This window comes from Sphaeramia orbicularis, chromosome 12 (assembly GCF_902148855.1).
Source record: "Sphaeramia orbicularis chromosome 12, fSphaOr1.1, whole genome shotgun sequence".
In the NCBI taxonomy this organism is placed as follows: domain Eukaryota; kingdom Metazoa; phylum Chordata; class Actinopteri; order Kurtiformes; family Apogonidae; genus Sphaeramia; species Sphaeramia orbicularis.
This window is the reverse complement of record NC_043968.1, coordinates 73,931,160-73,958,003: the sequence shown is the minus strand read 5'-3', so window position 1 is coordinate 73,958,003 and position 26,844 is coordinate 73,931,160. Positions and strand designations below refer to the sequence as shown.

The 26,844-nt window shown below is 39.2% G+C and overlaps 1 protein-coding gene across 1 annotated transcript in view; it reads left to right on the top strand.

Moving 5' to 3' along the window:
* Nucleotides 1-26,844, top strand: part of dym (dymeclin) — a 113,743-nt gene that overhangs the window by 64,612 nt on the left and 22,287 nt on the right. The window contains exons 15-16 of the mRNA XM_030149905.1: nucleotides 17,690-17,872; nucleotides 22,629-22,742. Of these exons, the coding sequence (XP_030005765.1) occupies nucleotides 17,690-17,872; nucleotides 22,629-22,742 (297 nt within the window). The remainder of the gene's footprint in view (nucleotides 1-17,689; nucleotides 17,873-22,628; nucleotides 22,743-26,844) is intronic.

Genomic DNA, 26,844 nt, shown 5'->3' with positions numbered 1-26,844 from the left:
ACTGTCCTCACTATAACTGTTGCTGTCACAGTCTAGTAATGTACACAGAAATTACCGAAAATTGTCAGTTGCCCGATAAAGGGTTAACAAGCTATACATGATACAGCCCATGAGTACCGTGAATAATCTGCGTTTAAATGCAGTTTAAAAATATTTTTGGTCTTTTAGTGACCAGTCAAGTCATGTGTTTTCTGTTTGTGGCGCAAAAATCTGCACCCGAGGCTCTTCCTTTACCATAATAGACTCTCATTATAAATGGTGCATGCGCAGTAGACCCCCCCCCCAAATACAACAGATAGGAGAGTTGAGATGTAGACATGCGACATGATAACTCAGTGGTTAACACTACTGGCTTCCATGCGAGAGACTGGGGTTCGAATCTCGACACTATCGGAAAACGACAAAATGACTCGTTATTTCATTATTCATGTACAAATAAAAAATCTAGTTGTTTTTCATTCTTTTGATTGTACGCACAAATTAAAAATTGGAAATAAGCAAATGGACCAAATGTGGGGTTTCCTGTTGACATTTTTAATGTCCAATTTGGTTTGACCCAGAAGTTACTGACTTCTTGGTGTGCTGAGCTGGACAGTTGTGGGTTTGCTAGTATTCTGTCTGATGCATTCTGCGCTAAAGGAGAATTTCATGTTATTCAGAGGCAGCAAATGCGATACTCTGAAGGAGGACGGCATGACAACTGAAAAAATGGTCAGGATCTCCCAGGATCTTGCAGGTATTGTTGTTTTGTCTAATACATCCATGGTAGAAAATCTAAGCAGAAGACACTTCATGTAACACACAGAGAAGTCAGTAACTTCCAGGTCAAACCAAATCGGATATCAAAAATGTCAACATAAAACCCCACATTTGGTCCATTTGATTATTTCCAATTTTTAATTTGTGAGTACAATCGAAAGAATGAAAAACAACTCATTTTTTTATTTTTGATTTGTACAGGAATAATGAAATAATAACAAGTAATTTTTTATTTTCCGATTATGGATTCTCAATTGAATTGAAAGAACGAATGATACACAGATTCACTGACATCTTTTAATCCTTATGTTGATATCCTTCTTTTTAATGCCGTGCGATCTATTCGTCCTACTTTCACCGCTGCTCTAAATGCTTTGGCCATGTTATTAGTGGAAAAGACACTTCTCAGGGATATGCCTGACTTTTAACGAGATGGAAAAATTTGCATGTTTGAAAGAAAAATAAAAGGCTGAAAACACATACTGTGTAATTTTATGTTAATTTAAATGAATATTTGAAAATAGTGGTGCTAGTGCTTTGGTGTATCCTAGTGGTGATATGTGGTTATAGTGCGAAAACCGACTCGCATACTGTACCCCACCAAAAAGTAATTTCACCAGCCGCCACTGAGTCTAATGTTTCATCAGATCTACTGTGGACATCTCTCATGTCCCTAATGAGTAGCTGGATTCATGCTTTTGGACATGAGGGTGTAAAGCTGTGGTTTTTCACTTTCCAAATGAACTGAAATCAGAGCTTAACTTATTCTGTGCTTTTCTTTTCCACCTTTTAACTTTGTACAGGAAAATGTATGTTTAATGAAGTTGACTTTGACCTTTTATGAGTGCAGTATTCTTAGAAATGTTACATGGCCCTCTTTATGTGGCTCATTATATCATCTTCTGTGTCAACAGAGGTCTTTCTTTTGGTGTTCCTCTCATTAAGACAGAATCCTGCTGAGAGCCGAGAGCCGACTTACTCTCAGACCACCCCTTTTTAGTTTCTCATCTTGGCAGTTTTTTTTTCTCTCAACTACCTGGTGAGAATGATGCTAAGTACAGATAGTTACGACTTGTTAGTCTGTCTCTCTCCATATCCCTCAGCCTCTCATCATCTCTTGGCTGACGCTCGTGCTCTTTCAGTGGTTATTCTCAGGCAGTAGGAGTGCCACCCCTGCAGGCTGCAGGTGCTCTGGGGTCCTAATGATTGTCTGCTTCTAAATGGTAATTAGGGCAGCCCCGCTGTGCCCTGGTCTCTTCCTGATCGGCGCTGTAAAAACACAGAGAGCGGCTTGCTGCAGATCAATTAGTACTGCCCACCTATTTGCCAGAGTGATGTTATAGTTGTCGGCATCTTCTTTTCTTCATATCATCATTACTTGCGTCATCACTAACATCATTGCTGTTTGCTCCCAGACTCCCTGTTGATAGTGTTAGCTAAGATGTAGTGTGTCTGTTTAAGCTGATAAAGAGGCCTGTCTGCAAATAAACTGGTCCTGTCCTTTGCATACACAGCAATGACACAGTAGTCCCAGTAGTTTGCATAAACCGAAGCTGCCTTCACATGCTATCGGGAAGATGATCTTTTCTACTTGTGAATGCGAAATTGCAAGTGCGTTGTGTTCAAGTGCTTTTGTTGTTGTAGTGAAATGAAAAATGTCTGACACATAGATAGATAGATAGATAGATAGATAGATAGACAGATAGATAGATAGATAGATAGATAGATAGATAGATAGATAGATAGATAGATAGATAGATAGATAGATAGATAGATAGATAGATAGATAGATAGATAGATAGATAGATAGATAGATAGATAGATAGATAGATAGATAGATCTTACCATTGCTGGTATGTGCTGCCCTTTACCATTAGTGGTATTGTAGTTGTTTGTTTCTTACCATTGTTGATATGTAATTATTACAATGTAAGCTGACGGTTAACTGTTACCTGTGGTAACACCACCAGGAATGTACTTTGTTTCTATTTTTCACACACATTTTGGTTATACTATGTAAATGCTGTCAAATAAGTTCATTCTAATTTGGTTTAGGCCTATTTTGTTCATTGTTCTGGTTTGAAGTCAAAGAACAGGAGTGCATATTTAAAATATTATTATGTTAAGTTATTTGATGATGAGAATGGGGGTGGGATTTAATAAGTTTTTCTTCTTCCCACTCCTTTTCGAGTATAAATGAATGATTTTTGGAATTTTTAATTTGCATGTATTCTGTAAATGGTCGAAATAAACATACAAATGAAATGAACAGATAGATAGATAGATAGATAGATAGATAGATAGATAGATAGATAGATAGATAGATAGATAGATAGATAGATAGATTTCACAGAAACAATAAATAAATAAATGCAGAATGTAAATAGCTAAGAATAAGTTAGATTAAAAAGAAAGTAGAATTAAAGACAAAATGTGTATTCTACCTATCGCATAAAAACATAAACCGCCCCCCCCTCCCCCAGGACAGAAGTGTGGTGAAGCTTCTACCTCCTATACACCCCCATCCAGCTACTCCTCCAGCTACAGTTATCATGACCTGCTACTTGAGTAAAACAGTTTTGGATGTTTTAATTCATCTGCTACAGCATTTTTTTGTTGTAAATTTTGCATACTATAAATGTGCAAAATCATCAACCAACAGCAGCAGAACATTGATAAAAGCAATCTTTATCATTCACAATTAATCCCTCATTGCTTTCCACCATGTTGAAAACTTCAAAGGTTATTTCATCTCTTCAGCTCGTGGACCAAAATTTTTTTTCCCAGTTCTCCAGTGGAAAAGATGATGTGAAGGGGCCTTCATGTGCAATTTTTAAGTTCGTAACTAGTATTTGCCATAATTACCATAGCATGTGAAAGCAGGATAAGATGCAGATTGACAAATGCCATTAGACTGCTCTCCATTCAAATATATTTCAAATTTTTTCTGACTTTCCACTACTGCGGATAGTAAGACTTGGTTCTTCATCATGACCATTGTGACCTAACTTGGCCAGTTAGCGACAGTGTGTCATACATTAACACAGGCCACTATCTGAGCTGCTATTTCGTCAAAAACCTAAATCTAAACCTCTAACCGAAGAGTGTGTCTGTATCATTTAATGTCATTGTAAACTTGTGCTTTTAGATTTTGCCACAGTTTCTCAAAGTCTTTGTGTATTTGTGTTTTTACAGTTTCTCATACATAGTGGCATATTGCTGCTGATTCTCACCTAATACAGACCTGATCAAAATCTTAAGACCAGTTGAAAAATAGCTAGAATTTACCTTTTGCACATTTGGATCTTAATGAGGTTTTAAGTAGAGCTACAATATACAAAAGCAAGAAGGGGGAGTGAGACAAAAAGCACTTTGAAAAAGTAATTTATTGAAAACAACAAGTAAACTGAAATAGGCTGTTTATCAGCTGATCAAAAGTTTAAGACCGCAGGCTATAAAAGCCAAAATCTGCTCAAAATTCTCATTTTCTGTCGGGCATTCACACGGTCATGCCCTCCTGATGGCTAAAGCTAAGAAGCTTTCTCTTCTTGAACGTGGTCGGATCGTCGAGCTGCATAAGCAAGGCCTCTCGCAGCGTGCCATTGCTGCTGAGGTTGGACGCAGTAAGACAGTCATTCTAAATTTTTTTGACAGATCCTGAGCATTATGGAACAAAAAAGTCAAGTGGTAGACCCAAAAAAATTACACCTGCGCTGAGCCGGAGGATCCGATTGACTGTCCGTCAAGACACAGGGCGGTCCTCGACCCAAATTAAGGCCCTTACTGGTGCCGACTGCAGCGCAATAACCATCAGACGGCATCTGCGGGAAAAGGGTTTCAAAAACAAAAAATAAATTCAAAGACCTCGTCTCCTACAACGCCACAAAACTGCCCGTTTAGACTTTGCCAGGGAGCATCAAACATGGGACATTGAAAGGTGGAAAAAAGTTTTATTCTCTGATGAGAAAAAATGTAACCTTGACGGTCCAGATGGCTTCCAACGTTACTGGCATGACAAGGAGATCCCACCTGAGATGTTTTCTACCCGGCACAGCGGAGGGGGGTCCATCATGATCTGGGGTGCTTTTTCATTCAGTGGAACACTGGAGCTTCAGGTGGTGCAGGGTCGTCAAACGGCGGCTGGTTACGTGCAGATGTTGCAGCGGGCATCCCTCATGACTGAGGGCCGTCGTCTGTGTGGTAACAGCTGGGTTTAAAAACAGGACAACGCTGCAGTTCACAATGCTCGCTTGATGAAGGACTTCTTCAGGGAGAATAACATCACTCTTTTGGACCATCCCGCATGTTCCCCTGATTTAAATCCCATAGAGAACATTTGGGGATGGATGGCAAGGGAAGTTTATAAAAATGGCCATCAGTTCCAGACAGTTGATGCCCTTCGTGAAGCCATCTTCACCACTTGGAGCACTGTTCCCACCAGCCTCCTGGAAACACTCGCATCAAGCATGCCCAAACGAATTTTTGAAGTGATTAACAAGAACGGTGGAGCTACTCATTACTGAGTCCTACTGGGAAAATTTTTTGTTCTGGTTTGGAGAGTTTTTTTGTAATTTTTTGAGCGATGGTCTTAAACTTTTGATCAGCTGATAAACAGCCTATTTCAGTTTACTTGCTGTTTTCAATAAATTACTTTTTCAAAGTGCTTTTTGTCTCACTCCCCCTTCTTGCTTTTGTATATTGTAGCTCTACTTAAAACCTCATTAAGATCCAAATGTGCAAAAGGTAAATTCTAGCTATTTTTCAACTGGTCTTAAGATTTTGATCAGGTCTGTATTCTATTTATGTTTGTTTTTATGTTAATAAAAAAAAAAAAATCCCCTTTTAACCTTTGAGCATTTTGTAGTTCAAGTGATCTGTGTATTTAGACTATTCTTTCACTCTGCCTGTGTTTTCAGGTTGTAGAAAATTTACCCTGTGATACTGGATTTTGTCCAATCACGTGCATTTTCAGGCAGGTAGGATGGCTGAAATATGTGACCAAACAGCTGTAATTACCAGTCACTGATCAGATTCTGTCATATGCCACCTGGAAGTGTGTCTGCTGTTCTGCCCTGTGTGTCAACAGGGAAACATGGAAAGGTGGCTTCACTTTAAGGCGTTAAAGATGCACACGTATGCGGACGAAGCGTTCATTACGTCTGTATTTCTGTCCGTACTCTGGGAGTTTGCGGATGTGAACACCAGTGGAGAATACAGAGCAGTGCCACTGGGAACCATAGGAGGCAGTGTTGAAATCTGAAGAGAATAATTTCCAGAAATGGCGGAACTTTTCAAAGAGTGACTGTATGAGTTAGCGAAAAACTACCGACATATATATATATATATATTTTGTTATTTTAACCTTTATTTAACCAGGAAAAAAAAGATCCCATTTAGATTCCGAACCTCTTTTCCAAAGGAGTCTTGGCCAAGAGGAAGCATGACATACAACTCACAGTTACAACATACAGTAAATTACAGGACAAGTCAAACTATGAAAAACAAGTGCAAGTCATTGAGTTGAGTTGAGTTATTTATGACAACTACTGTTATCAATATCAACATTAGTATCCACATTAGTAAAACCTCCTCTGTCGTCACCATGTTTATTATTACTGACTGTCCTCTCAAAAATCTTTACACTTCTTCATGGTATTTGGCCATTTTGTTATTTCAGAGCGGCGCCCTCTGGTGGATTGATTGACAAATGCTCATTCCAACACAATGGATGCATCTGAAGGCAGTGACGCTTGACACCGTTTGAAATGGACATACCTATTTATGTATGTAAAGCGAACATGAATGGGCCTTTACCGTCTTTAAGAAGTAAGATCAGGTCATCAGTCCTTACATTTAGTCTTTGATTTGCACCAAGCGGAGAAATCTGCTGAAGCACAGTGTGTATTTTCAGTTTCTGTTTTTTTTTGTTTTTACCTCCGCCAAGGAGGTTATGTTTTTGCCAGGGTTTGTTTGTTTGTCTGTCCGTTAGTGTGCAACATAACTCAAAAAGTTATGGACAGATTTGAATGAAATTTTCAGGGTTTGTTGGAAATGGGATAAGGAAGAAATGATTAAATTTTGGTGGTGATCGGGGGTGGGGGGCCACTGATCAGCCTTGGCGGAGGTCTGCGCTCTCCGAGTGCTTCTAGTTTTTTACCTGATTTCATCTCCTGCTGCTTTAAGCTAAATCTCCTCATTGGTCTAGATGAGAGCACACGCATAATAATACATACCTAGAAGCACTCGGAGAGCGCAGACCTCCGCCAAGGCTGATCAGTGGCCTCCCCCGTGGGCCCCCCACGCCAAGGAGGTTATGTTTTTGCCAGGGTTTGTTTGTCTGTCTGTCTGTCTGTCTGTTTGTCTGTCCGTTAGTGTGCAACATAACTCAAAAAGTTATGGACAGATTTTGATGAAATTTTGTGGTCTGCGCCCCCCCACCCCCCCCCCCCCCCCCCCCCGTGGGCCCCCCCACCCCCGATCACCACCAAAATTTAATCATTTCTTCCTTATCCCATTTCCAACAAACCCTGAAAATTTCATCAAAATCTGTCCATAACTTTTTGAGTTATGTGGCACACTAACGGACAGACAGACAGACAGACAGACAAACAAACCCTGGCAAAAACATAACCTCCTTGGCGGAGGTAATAATTTCCTTTGCACTCATTCACATTTACCGTTTATTGATAAGGTGAGACAATCTTTGGGTCATGGTAGCATAACTTTTTTTCCTCTCTGATGTGTAAAAGCTTTTCCACTCTTTTTTTTATATGCACATTAAACATGCAAATAAAAACAGATGGTCAGTGTTGGGAAAACTTGATTTACCAGTAGTGGCATACCACTAATACTAGGCCTCTCCACAGGAATTAGTGCCTTTGGAGGGAAAACAATAGCTTAAAAAAGAAAAGGAAAGTTTGATGATCCGTTCTATAATTACAGATTAATTATTCTGAGTTTAGTATTGAATCCAACAGCCACCCACATCCAAATAAATTTAAAGATAGTTAAAAAAAAAAGATCCAACAGTGCCACATTTTTGGGATCGAATCTACTATCAGTCAAATGAACTGAATTGCAAAGGCACCCAGTGATGGTGCTGTTGTTCTCGGAGGCAAATGCTGTCTTTTGCCTCATTCTATGATGTGTTTGCAACAATGGAGGTTTTGTGCATGCGTGAGGCTGACCTGGGCACAATGCTCGACAAAGTGGTGTAATTATGACATGGCTCTGGTACCATAATGCAGGTCAGACAATGACCTACTTTAAAAAAAAAAAACTCCCAAAAGACAGGCAGGCTGCAGCCACTGAGCCAGTCTGACCCTGTCTGTCCACATGCTATTTTTTCATGCTGCCCCTTTTCTTTTTTTTTTTCCTCTCTTTCTTTCTTGTGTCACTTTGTCATTTTTCTTTTTTTAGGGCAGATTTTTCAGGAAAGTATTTGTCAAACTTTCCTCCTTAGACTCTGTCGGGCTCGTTTATATATTCATATGGTTTGAAGTTGGTTTCAGTCGAGGTGTAGCCGTAGACTGTCTAATTCATTTCTCTCCTGCCCTCATCTTTGTCAGTACTCTTTCCTAATGAGTCGGTTTGTCTGCCCTGCAACAGCCTTCAGTGAGCAGCAGGGTTAGCCAGGGAATCACTAAGCTATTGGTTTAATGATGCCAACTCCTGCTTTATAGGGATTTGCATGTCTGTGTCTCCAAACGGCCTGTTCACACACTCACAAACACTAGTTTGAAAACAGGCACGAATATGAGAGGACAGACTAGACAAACAAAGCAAGAGATAGTGCATCGGTTGGGTGTGTAGTTGTAGCGGCGTCATCATCCTTAGTTTCAGACATTATCAACGAACAAATTTCCTTGTTGCAAAGATAGCAAAGGTCAAACATACCTGCAGACATAACATATTTGTGTCCAGCACGTTGAAGAATTAGCGGCACAATCAGACAGATGGAAAAGCAAACACACACAGACACAGTCACACTTGGGCATACACAGACTCGCTGTCTGTGTAAACTGTAAAATGGGCCAGGATCATTGAGACTAATGATATATCTCATGTCTGAAGCCTGTGTTTTCCTGGGTGGAGAGAAGACATTAGAGAGCAGCATGAGAGGTTGTGACTAAATGACAATGCAAGAGGCTGGAAAATAGCACATGACTCAAGAAGAAGGACCAAAAAAAGAGGAGGGAAGGGAGAAAAAGAACAGGAAGAGGGCAAAGAGAAAGAAAAGGCAGGCAGTAAATGTTTTCATGCTTCACACTAGGATTATTATAGTTAGCAGAAACTGACACCGGCTTTGAAAAAAATGATTTCGTGAGCTGTGCTATAAATAAGGACAATGAACAATGACACAATTAAGCAACGCTAAAATACAGTGTAATTTCAGGTAAAACCAGCTTTGTTTTCGTTTTCCCACATAATTCCTGTGGCTGGAGCAGTATAAATAGTTTATGCAAGGGGTGAGGACTGCAACCCCAAAGTGAACACAGTGCAGTGTCTTTACTTATAATACTGCAGATGGCCGCTAGATGCTAGCTCCAGAAGACCCTCAGTTCCATTCAGTCTCTTAAAATATGAAGCCAGTAAAAAATTTTTTTCAGCACTTATTGTGGTTTCATCTGTGTCTTGGTGGTCAGTGGCTCCAATTAAAGGTCTAAGACACAGGCGTCAAACATGCGGCCCGGGGGCCAAAACTGGCCCGCCAAAGGGTCCAATCCAGCCCCTGGGATGAATTTGTGAAATGCAAAAAATTACACTGAAGATATTAACAGTCAAGGATGTTAAAAATCATTTTAGGTCTATTCAATCTGAAGTGGGTAAGACCAGTAAAATACTATCATAATAACCTATAAATAATGAAATACACATTTAGTGTAAAAAAAAAAAAAAAAAAGTCAAATACACAAAAATGTTTACATTTAGACTAGCCCTTTTACAAAAAATGTGAACAACCAGAACAAATATGAACAACCTGAAATGTCTTAAGAGATGTATGTGGAATTTTAATGATAGTCTACCTGTTCTTAAATGTTTGGTGCATTTGTAGATCCACTGTGATCTGTAAGTTATAATGTACATGTGTACATGATAAACTGAGGCAGAATATTGGTATAATTGCACTTATTTTTCTTCGGAATTTTCAGGCTGTTCATATTTGTTCATGTTATGTTTGAGTACAGTTCGTAGATGTAAACATTTTCATTATAGAACTTGACTTGTTTTTTTTACTCAGAAACAGAGAATACTTTGGAGGTAACATTATTTATAAGTTTTTATCCTGTTATTTATATTATTTTACTGGTCCGGCCCACTTTAGATCATATTAGGCTATATGTGGCCCCTGAACTAACATGAGTTTGACATCCCTGGTCCAAGAGAAGGCTTAGATAGACTGCTCACCTGATGAACTTGAACTTTCTGAGCTTCTGTTTATTGAATAAAACATATCTTTGTCTTGTTGTAGTTCCTGCTAATAAGTTGCAGTAATAAGACCATCAAATGTGTTACTATTTTAGTATGCTAACAGTAGCTTTAACTCACAAATCCTGGTATCTTCATCTACTTCTTATGAAAAATCTATGGTTTCACAGTGTTCAAGAATGGAATGTCTTGGCACAACGGTTGTGCACATCACATTAGACGCCATGGATTAATTCATTCTACCCTTTTATTTTTCAATGAATCAAGCCTTTCCTTATTTTACACAGAAAAACCTCAATAAAAGTGAACTAAAGCTAGTCAGTAAAACTAAACTGAAAGAGCAAATAAAAATGAAAACTATTGAAAATGTCCAAACTGTAGTTCCTCAGAGTCAAACCAACGCATCAGGTGTTTTCTGGCTGTTTAGAGGATACATTTTGGGTGGAAAACAACTCCAAAGTGAACACAGTGCAGTGTCTTTACTTACAATACTGCAGATGGCCGCTAGATGCTGTCTCCAAAAAACACTCAGTTCCATTTAGCCTCTTAAAATATGAAGCCAGTAAATTTTTTCCAGCACTAATTCTGGTTTCATCTGTGTCTTGGTGGTCACTGCCTCCAATTAAAGGTCTAAGAGAAGGCTGAGATAGACTGCTCACCTGGTGAACTTGAACTTTCTGAGCTTCTGTTTATTGAATAAAACATATCTTTGTCTTGCTGTGGTTCCTGCTAATAAATTGCAGTAATAAGACCATCAAATGTGTTACTATTTTAGTATGCTAACAGTAGCTTTAACTCACAAATCCTGGTATCTTCATCTACTTCTTATGAAAAATCTATGGGTTCACAGTGTTCAAGAATGAAATGTCTTGGCTCAATGGTTTCGCATATCACGTTTGATGCCATGGATTCATTCATTCTACCCTTTTGTTTTTTTTTGTTGTTTTTTTTATGAATCAAGTCTTTCCATATATTACACAGAAAAAGCTCAATAAAAGTTAAAGCTAGTCATTAAAACTAAACTGAAAGAGCAAATAAAAATGAAAACTACTGAAAATGTCCCAACTTTAATTCCTCAGAGTCAAACCAACGCATCAGGTGTTTTCTGGCTGTTTAGAGGATACGTTTTGGGTGGAAAACAAGTGTAAGAGAACAGAGTGTGAAGTGCTGATGGAGGAGGAGGAGCCAAGATATTTAAATCCTGTCTGGGTTTCAAGTAGACCACGGACCTCTTAATCTCATCCACTTGACAAACATACACACAGGGCCAGGCAGACGTCTAGCTAGCCTATTTTCATGTGACCTGAATTCCCCAGTGTGGCATTTTTTTTCCCCTTGCCAGGCTAATCTCATTAAGATGGGTGCCGAGCTGGAGAACAAACACACCAGGCATCCCTCACTCCTATTCCGCTTCCCTCTCTTCTTCTTTTGTCTCGTCTTCATCGCCCTCACTTTCTCCATCAGCTCCCCACCCCCTACTCTTGCTTCCATTTTTATTCCTGTCCTCCTTCCCTCTGCCTCCTCATCCTCCTACTCGGTTGTCTCCTGTATCTGTCCCTGCTTTCAGTCTAATTATGGCCTGCCAAAGGAGAACAGAGTAGAGCAGGAGTAGCTAGACAGTGGAGTTGAGCCCAGAGAGACGCACAATCAATCCTCATTATAGCCAGCTCTCCTACCTTCCCCTTACTTTTTCAAGTCTGCCTGTTAGTCCGAGTCTGACACCGCTGCACACCTTTGTCTGCCAGCCGCTGGAAATCAATGCAGTGCATTATTGCATCTGCGCCGTCGGCCTGATACATCATCAAAACACAACGGCATACCAATCATCCTAATCCCCCCCCCCCCCCCCCCCCCCAAGCCCACGACTTTCAGGGGGTGTTGTGTGGGTTTACATTCTCCACAATGCGCTCATGTTTGCAGCAAATAAAAAAAGGGCCACACAGCAAGCACAGTTATTTATAAGGTAAGGACTTGTTTCCAAAGCAGGGCACAGAAGATGGAACATAAACTGCCACCACATGCAGTTCCGTTACATATCATTAGCCCAGATTTGAAGTGGAATCTCAGCTTCCAATCAGATTGCCACTGCAGCTTCGCCAGACTGTTTTGATTCTGGTCTTAGCTGGTATTAGCAAATTCTTGGTCAAAACAGGTCATCGTCAAAACAAATGACATTTGTCTCGAAAACAAATCAAAGTGTACTCAATGGGAGCGTGGACGGCCACAGTCTCTCCTACTCAGAAACCTTATTTACTTTCTATATTATCTCCTATGGACACATTTTTTAGTCTTAAAAACACACTTTTGCGTTTCCCTATAGGAAGCACACTTTTTCATCAGTAGCTGACTGATTTATTTTACATCTCCGTATTAAAGATTAAACCAGCTTACTCAGCACCTTGTTGTAATGTATTTTACAGGAACTGCAGTACTTTCAGGGGAATAAAGTTTTCTCATTATAGGCCTGAAATGAAGCAGGAAGTAATCCCAGAGGAAGCTGCTGATGATGAAGGCAAAGCTTGATTGTGATTTAGGGTTTTGAAATTAACTAACCTAAACACTTTCTCCCTTGACGATACCTGGACGCTGCTCACTGCCATCTCTGTCTTTAATGTGTGCGGTCCATAGGAGGGTAACAGTGCTTTTATTGTCTGCTTTGAACACTGTATTGTCCAGGAACAGCAATCCCTTCCTGAGCTTTGTTGTGTTTTTCCATTGAAGTTGTATCTTGTCCACATCAGGGGTCTAAACAGAGAACTTATCCTATAGCGTACAGACTGTAAAAGCCCTCAAGGGTTTAGTGATTATTGATATCGGGCTCTATAAATGGAGCTCAGTTGACTTGACCGTTTTAGTCACCTACGTATGTTTGTCAGTGTAGTCACTCGGACTCAGTCTTTTCCGTGTGTGCTACAGTGGTAGACTATTCTACCTTTGTACTTATTTCATTAGCGTATTAACCTAAGCTGCTTTGAATGTTCTTGACTCTTTTATTCTCTGTCTTTTTTGTGTCTGTGGGTCTGCTGCAGTGTTTTTAGCTTACAGGCTGACAGGCTGTAAGCTATTGTCATCATGTGGTGTCCGTCGTCGTCGTCGTCTGTCGTCCGTTACAAACATTTCAATCGTCTTCTCCTCCGAAACTACAATTCCGATTGACTTCAAACTTGGTATACAGCTTCTTTATGATGGTGTCAACAAAGTTAGTGAAATTATTTGGATCCAGATCTGATTCTGAATTTGGTGCGACTTTGAAAAATTTCCCCATTATAAGAGATAGGAAGTGGATCCATGCAATAACTCAGTAAATATAAATGATATCCAGTGTAAATTTCTACAGTACAGCCCTGACGGGGAGTTGACCAAAATATAATGTCCACAGTCTGATCAGGATCTTCTTTTGGATCCGGGAACTTACGGAAAATTTAACATGGGCTCTTATGGGGAAAAAATTTAAATCGTCTTCTTCTCCCAAACTACAGTTCTGATTGACTTCAAACTTGGTACGAGGGCCGTTCAATAAGTTCATGGCCTCACCCAGAACAGAACAACACAGACTGATAATTTATATTTTATTTTTCAACATAATCTCCATTTACAGCAATGCACTTGGTCCATCGTTGTTCAAGTATCACTATCCCATCACGAAAGAATGTAACATCCTGTATTATAACAACCAGTATTTCTGGGTGAGGCCATGAACTTATTGAACGGCCCTCGTATACAGCTTCTTTATGATGATGTCAACACAAGGTATTGAAATTATTTTGATCCGGATCTGATTCTGGATTTGGTGTGACTTTGAAAAATTTTCCCATTTTAAGAGGTAGGAAGTGGATTGATCCAATAAATCAATACGTATCAGTGATATCAAATTGGAATTTCAGTTTTTTACAGATCTGTTTGGAATATGACCAAAACATGGGCTATTTCTGAAATATAATAAATACACGTAACTGGGTGATAATAAATGGCATCTGGATACATTTCCCAAAGCTTTTAATTTGGCCAGTCAGCTACAGGGCCATTGGTCCTATTTTTCAACCTTGGGGTCGGGGCCCCACGTGGGGTCGCCTGGAATTCAAATGGGTCGCCTGAAATTTCTAGTAATTGATAAAAATAAAAACTTGCTAATAAAAAATATATGGTGAGTTGACAGACAATCCCAGTATATAAAAGACATGACAAACTGAGTCTGAAACTGAAGCACTGTGGTTCTGTTTATCTGTCAAATGTTCATTGTGGTTGGTTTCAGATGCTGCAGCTCTTTCATAATTCATAGTTGGAGTTACTGTTTGTTCAGTATTAATTGTCAGCCTTGTAAATCCAAGCTGGACTGACTGTACATATCCTGACCAAGGAAAATAAAATTTTCACTTTGTGCAGTAATCTCCACCTGGCTTTTCTGCCTCCGTCCATAATAATATACATTATATAGACTGAATGTCATCCAAAATTAATGTTTATTTGCAACATAGTATAGTGATACTATACTATACATGATCAAAAACAAATTCATTTTAGCAGAAAAAATGTCTCCATTTTGAATGTCTGGGGTCGCCAGAAATTTGTGATGTTAAAAGGGTCATGGGCCAAAAAAGGTTGGGAACCACTGGTCTACTGTAAGACAGCCATCCCTCAGCTCTTTCCTGCAAATGCACATATGTTATTTATAGATTAATCATTTCTCAAATGAGTTTCCTCGGCACTAATAGTACATTTTTCCATATACCCTCGTGATATAACGGGAAGGGAGTCGTACTGTACATGACCAACAGTGTTGTAAAACTGGACGTAGTGCTTTTGTCCATTTCGAAATGATAAGAAAGCATGGCATTCCTATTCATTGTTTTGTATTTTTAGATTGCTTTGCGAACTGACTGCATCGCCCACAGATCTTATCTGTGTAACACATGATGGATTTCTGCCCACAGTCATCCCACCACAAGAAGTCCTCTTTGTTGAATCGTATTCACCAATTCTTGTCACCTGCTTTATCTTTAAACATTGTTCATTTCCTCAGAATCTCTCCATGCCATCATGAAACATGGCATGCCGGGTGTTATCTTGTCACGGTGGCGTCTGTCTATCTGTCTGTCTGTGTAGACACTTTGTACACAGCACAGCAAAGAACAATGCAGCATAAAATATTAAATCTTTGTAACCAGTGGGTTCCATTGTAGAACCGATGAGCTGATTAGATTTTGGATGCTCTTCTACTTAAATTTCTGTAATAATAGTAATAATCATAATAATAATAATAATAATACTGGTTCAAGAATGTTTATTGTCATTATGTCGACACAGAATGAAATTTAGGCAGGTAGTTCTCAGCTAAAGTGCAAGTTAAATACACAAAAAAACCAAGATAAAATCTCACACACTACAATACATACATTGTATATATAAAAAGAAATGTAAAACACCATAGACAGTGGTAACAACAGTATGAACACTAAAGACAGTACAGACCGTTTTGGTGATTTGATGATGATAATGATATGACAAAAAAAATTTAACTGTGTAAAACAAAGTACTGGAGCCCACTTTGACCATATTAAGAGTTAACAGCTGTGTATAAAAGGTCAAAGGTGAAGACCATAATCTTCTAGCTGCTTCTACTGATGATGTTTTCTCTCTACACAGGCCCATTCATGCGTCGACCACATTATGGACTGAATCCAAATGTCTTCAGCTACGTTTAGGTTGGATTAGAGTTTGGGTTGTAAATAATAATAATATCTAAGTTTATTATTAATCAATTGAAGATTTTCTCAGTGATTGGTCAATAAAATGTTAGAAAACAGCAGGATTTTAATAAAGTCCTTCTTTTCGTAGACCCTAAAATGAAATCCAACAAAACTCTAACAAAAAAGTCAAACAGTCTAAACTTCGGTGTTGTTCTGAACTGGGCCCCGTACACAGATATGTACTAGTATAATAGGATGATGTGATGACAGTGTATGTCCAGCTTTACTCTAGTGTATGCAGTGTCTTTGGACTGCCCCAAGAGATTTTCTCACACAATTTGGTGTACATGTTGGATTCAAAGATGAGCTGATTTAACGCGGTGGCAAAAGGTCAGGGTCATGGTGACATCACTAAACTTACTGAGGGACATGACTCAGTATTGAGGATCATAATGCAACTGGCATGTGATTGAAGGTATGGATCATCTTTTTAATCAAATGCATATAGTTTTTAATTAGCAGCAGTGAGTGATGTAACATCAGCTTACCAGTTCAGTCACACTGAGGAGAAAAAAAATGAAGTCATTTCAAATACAGACCATATAATGGACGGAAACAAGTAGCCTAATTTTTCAATAAGGAACTCAAATCTGATGAATCTGATAAAACCAGAGACAACATGATAAACCTTAAACTCATTTTATCTGGAAAAACTAGCAACAGAAAGTAGAATGTGTACAGGTACGGCCGACAGTTGAATAAACTGATACAATAAGGTTAAGACATTTATTACCACGACAACAGTCAGTTATACAAACCAGTGTCACCAAAACAGACGCAACAAGAAAAGCACTCGGAGAGCGCAGACCTCCGCCAAGGCAGATCAGTGCCCCCCACAAGTTTTGTCTGTCTGTTTGTTTGTCTGTCTGTCTGTTAGCAAGATAACTCAAAAAGTTATGGACGGAATGGATGAAAATTTCAGGAAATGTTGATACTGGCACAAGGAACAAATGATTAAATATTGGTGGTGATCGGGGGTGGGAGGGGGGCACAGGGGCCCACTGATCTGCCTTGGCAGAGGTCTGCGCTCTCTTTTCTAGAAATGCACTCCTCCGCCAAGGCAGATCAGTGGGCCCCCATGCCCCCCCCACCCCCAAACACCACCAAAATTTAATAATTTGTTCCTTGTGCCAGTATTAACATTTCCTGAAATTTTCATCCAAATCCATCCATAACTTTTTGAGTTATCTTGCACACAGACAGACAAACAAACAAACAAACAGACAAACCAACGCCGGCAAAAACATAACCTCCTTGGCAGAGGTAAATGTAGGTCACAGTTTGTGATTTAATAACTGTATGGAATGAGCGTAAGGATGGACTCCTGGCCTTGGCAGCAGCCTAAGCTCAAGGGGAGAACATCTAGTTTGTGAGCTATGAAAACTTAAAGTGAAATATTTTAAGTCATTTCAGCTTCCAGACTCACTGCTTCCCTCTCCATTTTTCCCACATACTTCACTTCCTTAAGTCACCTGTCAGTTGAGTTCAGAAAGACTCGGTCCCAGCAGGAAACACACCGTGACATGACCTGACATGTCTGTCCCCTGTGTCCCACACTTAGACATCATAGTAACATCTTTCATATATCCGTCCTTCCAACTTTCTCACCCCCTGACATTTCTTCCACCTTGCTGTTTCTCCCTTCGCTGATCAATCTATCAGGAAGAAATCGTTTAAAAACACCATTATAAGTGAAACCAGTCTAGTGGGAAACCAATTAACCTTTCCATCCTTCCTTACTTCTCCCCCTCCAGGCCCAGGACCTGAATGTGATTGAGGAGGTGATCCGCATGATGCTTGAAATCATCAACTCTTGCCTGTGCAATTCTCTACACCACAACCCTAACCTGGTTTATGCACTGCTGTACAAGAGGGAGCTCTTTGAGCAGTTCAGGACGCACCCTTCCTTCCAGGACATCATGCAGAACCTGGACACGGTCAGTCACTCACTTAATCTGTGTTTTTTTTTTTTTTTTTCTTTGGTAGTCGCCCAAGTATCACAAAGGAATTCAGAGAAGCTATCGGAGATCTTAACCTCAATGTTGGCAAATGTGTGGTAATAATTCCATAGATCACAGGTGTCAAACATGCGGCCCGGGGGCCAAATCCGGCCCGCGGAATGAATTTGTGAAATGCAAAAATTACACTTTAGATATTAACAATCAATGGTGTCAAAATCATTTTAATTCACATTCCACATACAGACACTTACAGTCCAATTAGATTTCAAGTGGATCAGACCAGTAAAATATTATCATAATAACCTATAAATAATGACAACCCCAAATGTTCTTTGTTTTTTTGGTGTAAAAAAGTAAAATTACATGAAAATGTTTACATTACCAAACTATACTTTTATAAAAAAAAAAAAAAAATGTGAATAACCTGAACAAATATGAACAAATGGAAATGTCTTAAGTAAAGTTAATGCAATTTTACCAATATTCTACCTGTTACTAAATGTTTTTTGCGATTGTAATGCGCATGTGTAAATGATAAACTGATAAACCAAGGCAGAATATTGTTAAAATTCCACTTGTTTTTCTTAAGACAATTCAAATTGTTCATGTTATTCAGATTTTTAAGGAAACTTTATAGATGTAAACCTGATCATAATAGATTTTTACTTTTTTCGCTGTTATTATTTTACTGGTCTGGCCCACTGGAGATCAAATTGGGCTGAATGTGGCCCCTGAACTAAAATGGTTTGACACCCCTGCCATAGATCATGGTTCCACAGATCTCCCCCCTGAATGTCTGTTTCTGTCTTGCTGGGAAACTTCCAAAAGCTAAAAGCAGGAGCTGTGAAACATATGTGAACTGCACCGTTAACAATAGTGTGCAGCCGGACTGTATAGCACACTGAGCTTAAGTAGTATTGATGAATTAATCAGTCCCATTGTGTCAAGAGGCTCTATATCAAATATTCATTGAGTGTGTGGTATATGCAGGGGAAGGGACAGTGCGAGAGAAAGCTGTCATTCATAGACGTATTAGTCATGTAGAGGAAGAAACTAAGCTAGCAGCCTCTCCTTGGTGTGTGAGTGGGTGAATGGGGGGTTGGTGCATACATTGCCATAGGCTTGACTGTTATCCATAAGTATGAGGGAAGCATGCTAGCTAGAATCCCCCAGTTAAGTCAGCCCTCCCTTAGGCTATTCTCCGAAGCCTTCCCCATGCTTGCAAATCCGTGTGTGCGAGCATGAGATTCAGGATGAAGGGCTGCTTTTTTGCTCCTCTAAATTAACCCCTTATGGGAGGCCTTCAGAGTTAATGAAGAGATTAGTATTAGATATATGTAGACACACACACACACACACACACAAGAACAGCACTCCAGTGGGCTCGAGTGCGTTGTTGAATTCTCGAAAGCAGTCACAGAGCAGAGGAAACACAGTGTAGATGTGTTGCACACTACTGGGTTGACAAAAAAAAAAACAAGCTATAGAAGGAATCACTAATACCTAGAGTTTTTTTTTTTTAATTATCAAATATCAAACATTTCTCCTGGGTAGCAGTAGAAACTCAGGAAAAAAAAGTTTCCTTGATCTCTTGTTTGGGCTTAAACCCAGAGGGCATCAGATAATTTGTGCACCACTGAAGTGCTTATTTTAAGTGGGATGAAACATGCTTGAACCCCGTGGTGTATTTGTAATTTCAAATACAGTATGTATGCTTTTGCTGATTATACAGCCTGTAGGCATTCTATCCAACCAGTGTTCGTAGTATTTGGAATTCATGCTGCATGTTACTGCGGTTCTTACACATTTCATACCATTGCCATGAACTTCTATTCCATTTTTAATCAAGTCTATTGCAATATTATTATACATCTATATACCATTGTAGTTGAATTTTGTTAGAAGCGTTGTCTTGTTGCTAGGAGACACCAGTGGCACAGTCGATCAGTTGATTTTTTACAAGAAAATTACGCTCGTCTGCAAGTAAAATGACAGCAGGTCACAAAGTTCAGTCCTCATTGTTTATGGAAAGAAGCCAAATATAAGTAGTGCAACATGGTTTTGATCTAACTTAGTGCTCCACATTGCGCCGAGTGTCATCATACGGGGCGTGGTTTTTGCAATCTTTAATGTGACAGCTCCGAGCTCTGGGATTAGAAAAGTCAAAGCTCTTCACGACACAACAGGGGTTTCTATTAAATCTCAACGAGATCAAAACGACACAAGTTCCCTTGTATTTAGATATGGATCCAATTTAATGTTGAATGAGACGGGAACTAAAACCTTCCAGGATTTTTTAGTCCGATACTGGTTCAAATAATGGCTGTAAATACACGCACAGGCAATAACAAGCAACCAAACACGATCTTTGTATGGACAAATCTGATATCCGACTGGAAAGACCATCTGTCCAAATAGAAATCCTCGGTGTGGATATCGCTATCCTACTGGTTTAATAGGAGGAACCAGTGAGAGGGGAGAGGCTGTGGGGGTGGGTGGGTGGGTTTGGTGGGTAACTGGGTTCAGTGTTCAGTATGTACCTGACAACTCCCTATGTAGAATATTACTTGCTAATGTTGCAATGAAAAATAAAAGGTAGAAATGCAGCAACAGCTCCAATTAAGACATAATTACAAGTTCATTTTTATAGCTGGATTGAGAAATCTAATTTATCAAAACAATCTTGATTTAAGTGATGGTAAAAATATGCTTTTCCTGTATAGGGCTCTATGATAATGCACCATATAAGAAGGCTCTTTGCATGATTTACAGCAGTGGTTCCCAACCTTTTTTTTACTCCTGACCCATTTTTAACATCACAAATTTCTGGCGACCCCAGACATTCAAAACAGAGACATGTTTTTTGCTAAAATGAATTTGTTTGTGATCATGTAGTAGTTTGTTATACTATATTGCAAATAAATGTTAATTTTAGATGACATTTTTGCTATATAATGTATACTATTATGGACGGAGGCAGAAAAGCCAGGTGTAGATTTCTGCACAAAGGGAGAGTTGGATTTTCCTTGGTCAGAATATGTACAGTCAGTTCAGCTTGGATTTACAAGGCTGACAATTAATACTGAACAAACAAGAACTCAAACTATGAATTATGAAAGAGCTGCAGCATCTGAAACTGACCACAATGAACATTTGACAGATAAACAGAACCACAGGGCTTCAGTTTCAGACTCACAGTTTGTCATGTGTTTTATGTATTGGGATTGTCTCTCTCAACTCACCATATATTTTTATTTGTAATTTTTTGTTTTGTTTTGTTTTTATCAATTACTAGAAATTTCAGGCGACCCCATTTGAATTCCAGGCGACCCCACGTGGAGTCCCGACCCCAAGGTTGAAAAACACTGATTTACAGCGTTATTCCCTTTAGAATCTCTTTCATAGCCAAGCAAATCTCCGCCCATTATGCTGCCTCTTGGCCAGGTCGTCATTATAAATAATTGACCTACCTTGTAAAACAAAGGTTAAATAAATACATAACTAAAACATGGCAAATTGCAAGCAGCCCATGTCTGCGTGGGTTCCCTCCAGCTTCCTCCCACCATCCAAAGACATGCAACTTAATGGGTTAATCGGTCACGCTAAATCACCCATAGGTGTGAATGTGAGAGTGAATGGTTGTTCATCTGTATATCTCAGCCCTGCCATGAACTGGCGGTACGTCCAGGGTGTAGCCTGCCTTCACCAGTTGGCAGCCAATGACCCCCTCAAGGACTAAGCAGTTCAGAAAATGGATAGATGGGTGACAAATTGCTTTACAAGACCCTCTTTGCCAGTCCAAAACAAGTCTTTGAACCAATATTGAATCAGGACCTTTTAATCAAAATAGTACAGCACTGTGGGTTGTAATGATTATACGTCCAGTATTTATTTCTCACGTCTTTTCTTAACTTAAATCATTCCTGCCTGTGGCCATCAGACTGTTTAACTCCACCTTATAACCTCGTAATTATTATAAATACACACAACAGTATTTTTGCACACTTATGTATATTTTTTAAATTATCATATTAATAATTGATTTTTTATTTAGTACATATTGTACAAATTGCTGTTCTAATTGTGTGTGAGTTTTTATATATAGTTTGTATATTTAGAGCTTTAAATATATATATATATTAGAGCTTTAAATATATATATTTTGTTGTATTGGTAATTTCTTTCCTGCTACATTTTATTGTACTTTAACAGAGCAACTGTAACACCCAATAATAAAATATTCTGATTCTGATTGGTTGTGAAAATGCAGGAAATATGTAATAATAAAAATGCACAGTATATCAGCAGTAAACGGCTTCAACAGGCTAAAATCAGTATTTACTATAACCTTTGTTTCTATAACAAAAAGTATGCCAAATAATAAGAAACATCAGACATATTGAATGAAACCTGATGTAACACACCAGAAAATGAATGTACTAAATTTCTTACTGTCTGAACAAAAGGTAAAGACATGATAAATGCAAAGAGATGTCACTGTTTTGTTTGTAGAAGCAGTTTTTTTTCTGAAACTTTAGTTTTTTATTGCTGTTCATGTTTTTTGTATATCCTGTTTGTATGTTAATATACAGACTGATAATTGTAAGTGGGGTAAAACAGCAAACCTAGTGGTGACCAAATGCTTCTGCACAGTATTCTATCCTCTATGAAGCCCTTTGTATTTTTTTTTTTTTAATATTATAATTTGATGTTTCCTGTTGTCATCCTTTAGGTGATCGGCTTCTTCAGTCAGCGTCTGGAACAGGCTGGAAGTGACCTGTCTGTTGAGAGGGTTCAAGAAGTTATCATGAAAGGAGCCCAGGCTCTACCTAAAGATAGACTGAAGGTAAGTCTGAGTAGGAGACATTTAGCTCAGATTTTTTGTTGTGTGTTTTAATACTACACACTTATTTCCTATAGTTTCGTTGCGTATCTCACTTAAGAGACTGAGAAAAAAAATCTGGGCTCATTACAACCTTTCAAAAACAACAAAGCTATTGACTGTAAAATCACAAATTCACACACTCGGTCACCCCAGGAGAACAGGTAGAAGGATGGAATAAATAATAAAAACTGACACGTGCTGGACAAGATGAATGGAAAGCCGGAACAAAGTGTTGTCAAAGGCCAGGCTGTGAGGTACAGTAAATTGAAGGTAGGGGGGAGGAAATGAGTATGTGGACAGGTGAGGGGAGGAGAGGTATGGCAGAGGTATATGGACTCGGGGCGACGGGAGGGACGGAGCCATTGGGATATGAGACAAAAGGCCAAAGCCCAATCCTCATTAGCATTAATGCCCATATTCATTCCATCTCTGCTGGCCGGCTACACGCGAACATGTAATGACATTTCAAGGAGATGGGATGGGGGGGCTAGGGGGCACTTCGTCATGGGCACAAACGACGTACTGTGCAGGGCTATTGGGTGGGGGGGTTGGACATAAATCTGCCACTGTGTCTCGTTACCCAACACTCCCAACACTCCTGGCGGGGTTCGCGAACCCCCCGCCCCTCCCGGTGCTCCTCCATTAATCAGTGAGGAAATATGTAACCAGTGGTCTCCCCACTCCGCTCTTCACCAGCGCCGAGCCTCTTAATTGCATGTTTCATCATGTGTTTCATGTTCTATACTTGGCGGCCGGCTCCAAGGCATTTGTCTCGCTTGCCGTTGTGGAAGAGGGATGGTGCGTAGCCACAAGTCCATGTGCTCCGTCTCAGGCAGCACCTTGGAGCGATAATGTAGCAATCGACCATAGAGCCATACAATTACATATGGAACCATGTGGATAACCCTGCCATGTCCTTCAGCGAAACTGCTGTACCTGTGCTACACACTCATGCAGTCAGCTGAGGATGGCTTGTATGAGTGTGTGTACACATCTGGTCTGTGTACCATCTCCTCCATCTTAGTCTATTTTCTAGATAATCATTCGGATTCATGTGTCAGACTTGCTGCTTCCAGACACATATCTGTGTATGAGTGCGCAGCAGCCCTTGTTTACGCGAAAAAGTGTTTGTGCATGTTGTTCTCGCTCTCACTCATCCTAGCACTCCACCATCGGAGTGCTTTCCAGCTCCACAGGGTGACATGAAGCGAAGAGAATATCTGGGCAATGTCTCCTCTGGGAGACGCCCCCGCTGTTTGATGGTACCATCGCTCAAACAAACAGCTGTCTCTCTCTACCTCCAGCATCCCTTCATCTTATGAGCTCATTCTGCTCTCTTGCCCCCCAGTGTGAAAATCCATAGGTTGGATTAATGTTGTGTGGAATCATCAATAAGTTGGTAATTACCTAGTAAAAGCTCTTAGAAGGGGTTATTGGTGTCTCAATCAGAGCTATGTGTGTTAGCAGCGGTCTGCCAGGGAAGAGAATGTAAATAGAGTGAGATGTTTATGAATGTTCAAGCAGATGTTATCTTTCACAAACAATACTTTACAAGTCAGTTTAATCTTACCTGCACTCAGTGGATTTGGAATCCATGGGACTAAAATAATCCCCATTTAGAGCCTGTAAATTAAAAGTGTTTCTAAATGATGAGTCAAGCTGGCAATGACACAGTTACAGTTTTTATAGTCATGTAAACACACTCATGTCTGGTGCTGAGGACTGTGATTATGGCGCAGTCATGGTGATTTTTGTTTATTAATTGCAATGATGGTAAACTATAAAGTATGGTATGTACTGCACCTTAGGGAAAAAGTATTGGATCGCCATAAAGAAGGCTGTCCTTAGACCACTTTTGGTGCATATTAACCACTGCAGACCAAAAATACTCAAGATCTGCACTTCTGAAGATATTCGGACCCAGTCGTGACCATCACAGTTTGGTTCTTGACAGATGCAGTCAGATACTCACACTGCCCACTTTCATTTCATTTCATTTTATTTATTTATTTAGACAGGGACAGTGCACAATGTATATTAATCTTAAAAAGGAGAGATGTAGTATGACAGGTTGTCGCACTCGTGCTAATTTCCACCTGTAGTCCCTGGGCAGGCTGATATTGTCTTTAAAAAAACAGACATTAATAAAAACTAAATCATACAAAAAACAGTAAAAAATACATTTCTATAACTCCATCTATATAAAAAAATTCATTCACATCCAATCATTCACTCTTATTTGTCCCACTGCAGTCTGTCACACACTCTAAGCATGTTTACATCACATTATATTGTGCTTGCATCACACCAACTTTTAGAACTAAATGTTCATTTGTTGCTTAATATATCATGTTACTGAAAGGTGTCATTATAACATAATAATCATCATTATTACCACCTCATATATCAGTGGTCTGAATGTTATAACTAGTCAGTGTGTGCTGTCACGAGATTTAGAAAATGGCCTAATGGTACAACAAATCTTCTCACTGATGAAAACATACTTTGCAGTTTCATGAAATAATAGATCACTTTCCAGTTTATTGAGGCTAATATAGTCTAGGTACCTCACCAGTTTTCTGTTTCTTCTGCTACAAGCGTTGCATTTAAGTTCTGTAAGTAGGGGCTTGTTCACCCTTGTTGGAACCAGAATGCCCAAATGTCGTTGTTAAATGTTGACTCATACTGTGTGTAAAGTATATCCTGTCTACAGTCAATATGCTGCACAACACATATGACTTTTACTTTACACATGTAGCATTTACAAACTGCATTCAAATCAATATTCATTATGTTTGCTGAAACCAGAAATAAATGTATGCTAGTGAGAACAACAAGATTAAGAAATAGCATACTTTTTAGGAAAGATAAAAACCACCTGAAGGACAAAAAACAGCAGTGGAGACATTTATCTATTATTCTTTTAGTATTTAGCAGTTTTTACAAGGACTAGTTTAGGTTAAGTCTGATTTATCTGATGTGAAAGCCCAGAAAACCTCAGTTTACTTAAAGATCTTTAAAGGCTTTAACAGATGACGCTGATACATAAATTAGGGCCCAACTGAAAGAAACGGTTAAAACGAGGTGGTAAATACCCCAGGGGCAACCCTCTTTACCAAGTCACTCAACCGTCTGTCTCATTTCTTTGTGGATGTGTGTGTTGTTTCTGGGTGTGTGAGGCTGATCGGCTCCAATGGGCAGTGTCTGTGGAATGCGTTGTTTACCCTGACCAGCTGAAATCTGACTTATTGAGCAGAGATAGCCGACAGACTCCCTGGCTCCTCGGGATGCGACAGCGTGGAATGGGAAAGGACTTTACAGCTCTGGTTCTGCACCAGGGCGCCACGGGTTGGTCTGGTAGTTGCACACCAGACAAGAACTTAAAACCCACTGTCGTTGTTTTTAATATCAATTCAACCTGTCAATGTCTGCAATTTCTGCTTGCATGACCAATATCGTTCGCCTCATAGCATAATTGCCTAAGTCATGCACTATATGGACAAAAGTATTAGGACAGGTTGAATTCGGGTGTTTCTTTTTTAACAGGAGTCTGGGATACAAAACAATAATAACAAATGTCATAATATAGTTTTATATTGTGATGAATATCATAAATATTGCTGTTTTTTTATCTCAAATCAGTATGAACAGGACATCTTACAGCTGTAGCCAAGATACAATATTTATGTCCATATAGTTTATAAACATCAATATTTCCTTAAAGTTTAATGGAAGATTTTTCTTCCTGAGTGAGATGTGAAGAAAGTAGATGGTTAGTTGTGGTGGAAATTATTATTTACAGTTAGAGCATGAAAAATATTTAAGAAATTTAGTGGTAGAACATTTAAAATCATAGTCATGGATAAAAAAAAAACATTTCTGAGACATTTTGCAAGTAAATATAACAATTTAAACAAAACTAACCAATGAAATGATATTTATTATAATATAAAACTATATTATGACATTTGTCATTATTGTTTTGTATCCCAGAACCCTGTTAGAAAAAAAGACCCAAATTCAATGTGTCCCAATACTTTTTCTATATAGTGTATGACTTAGG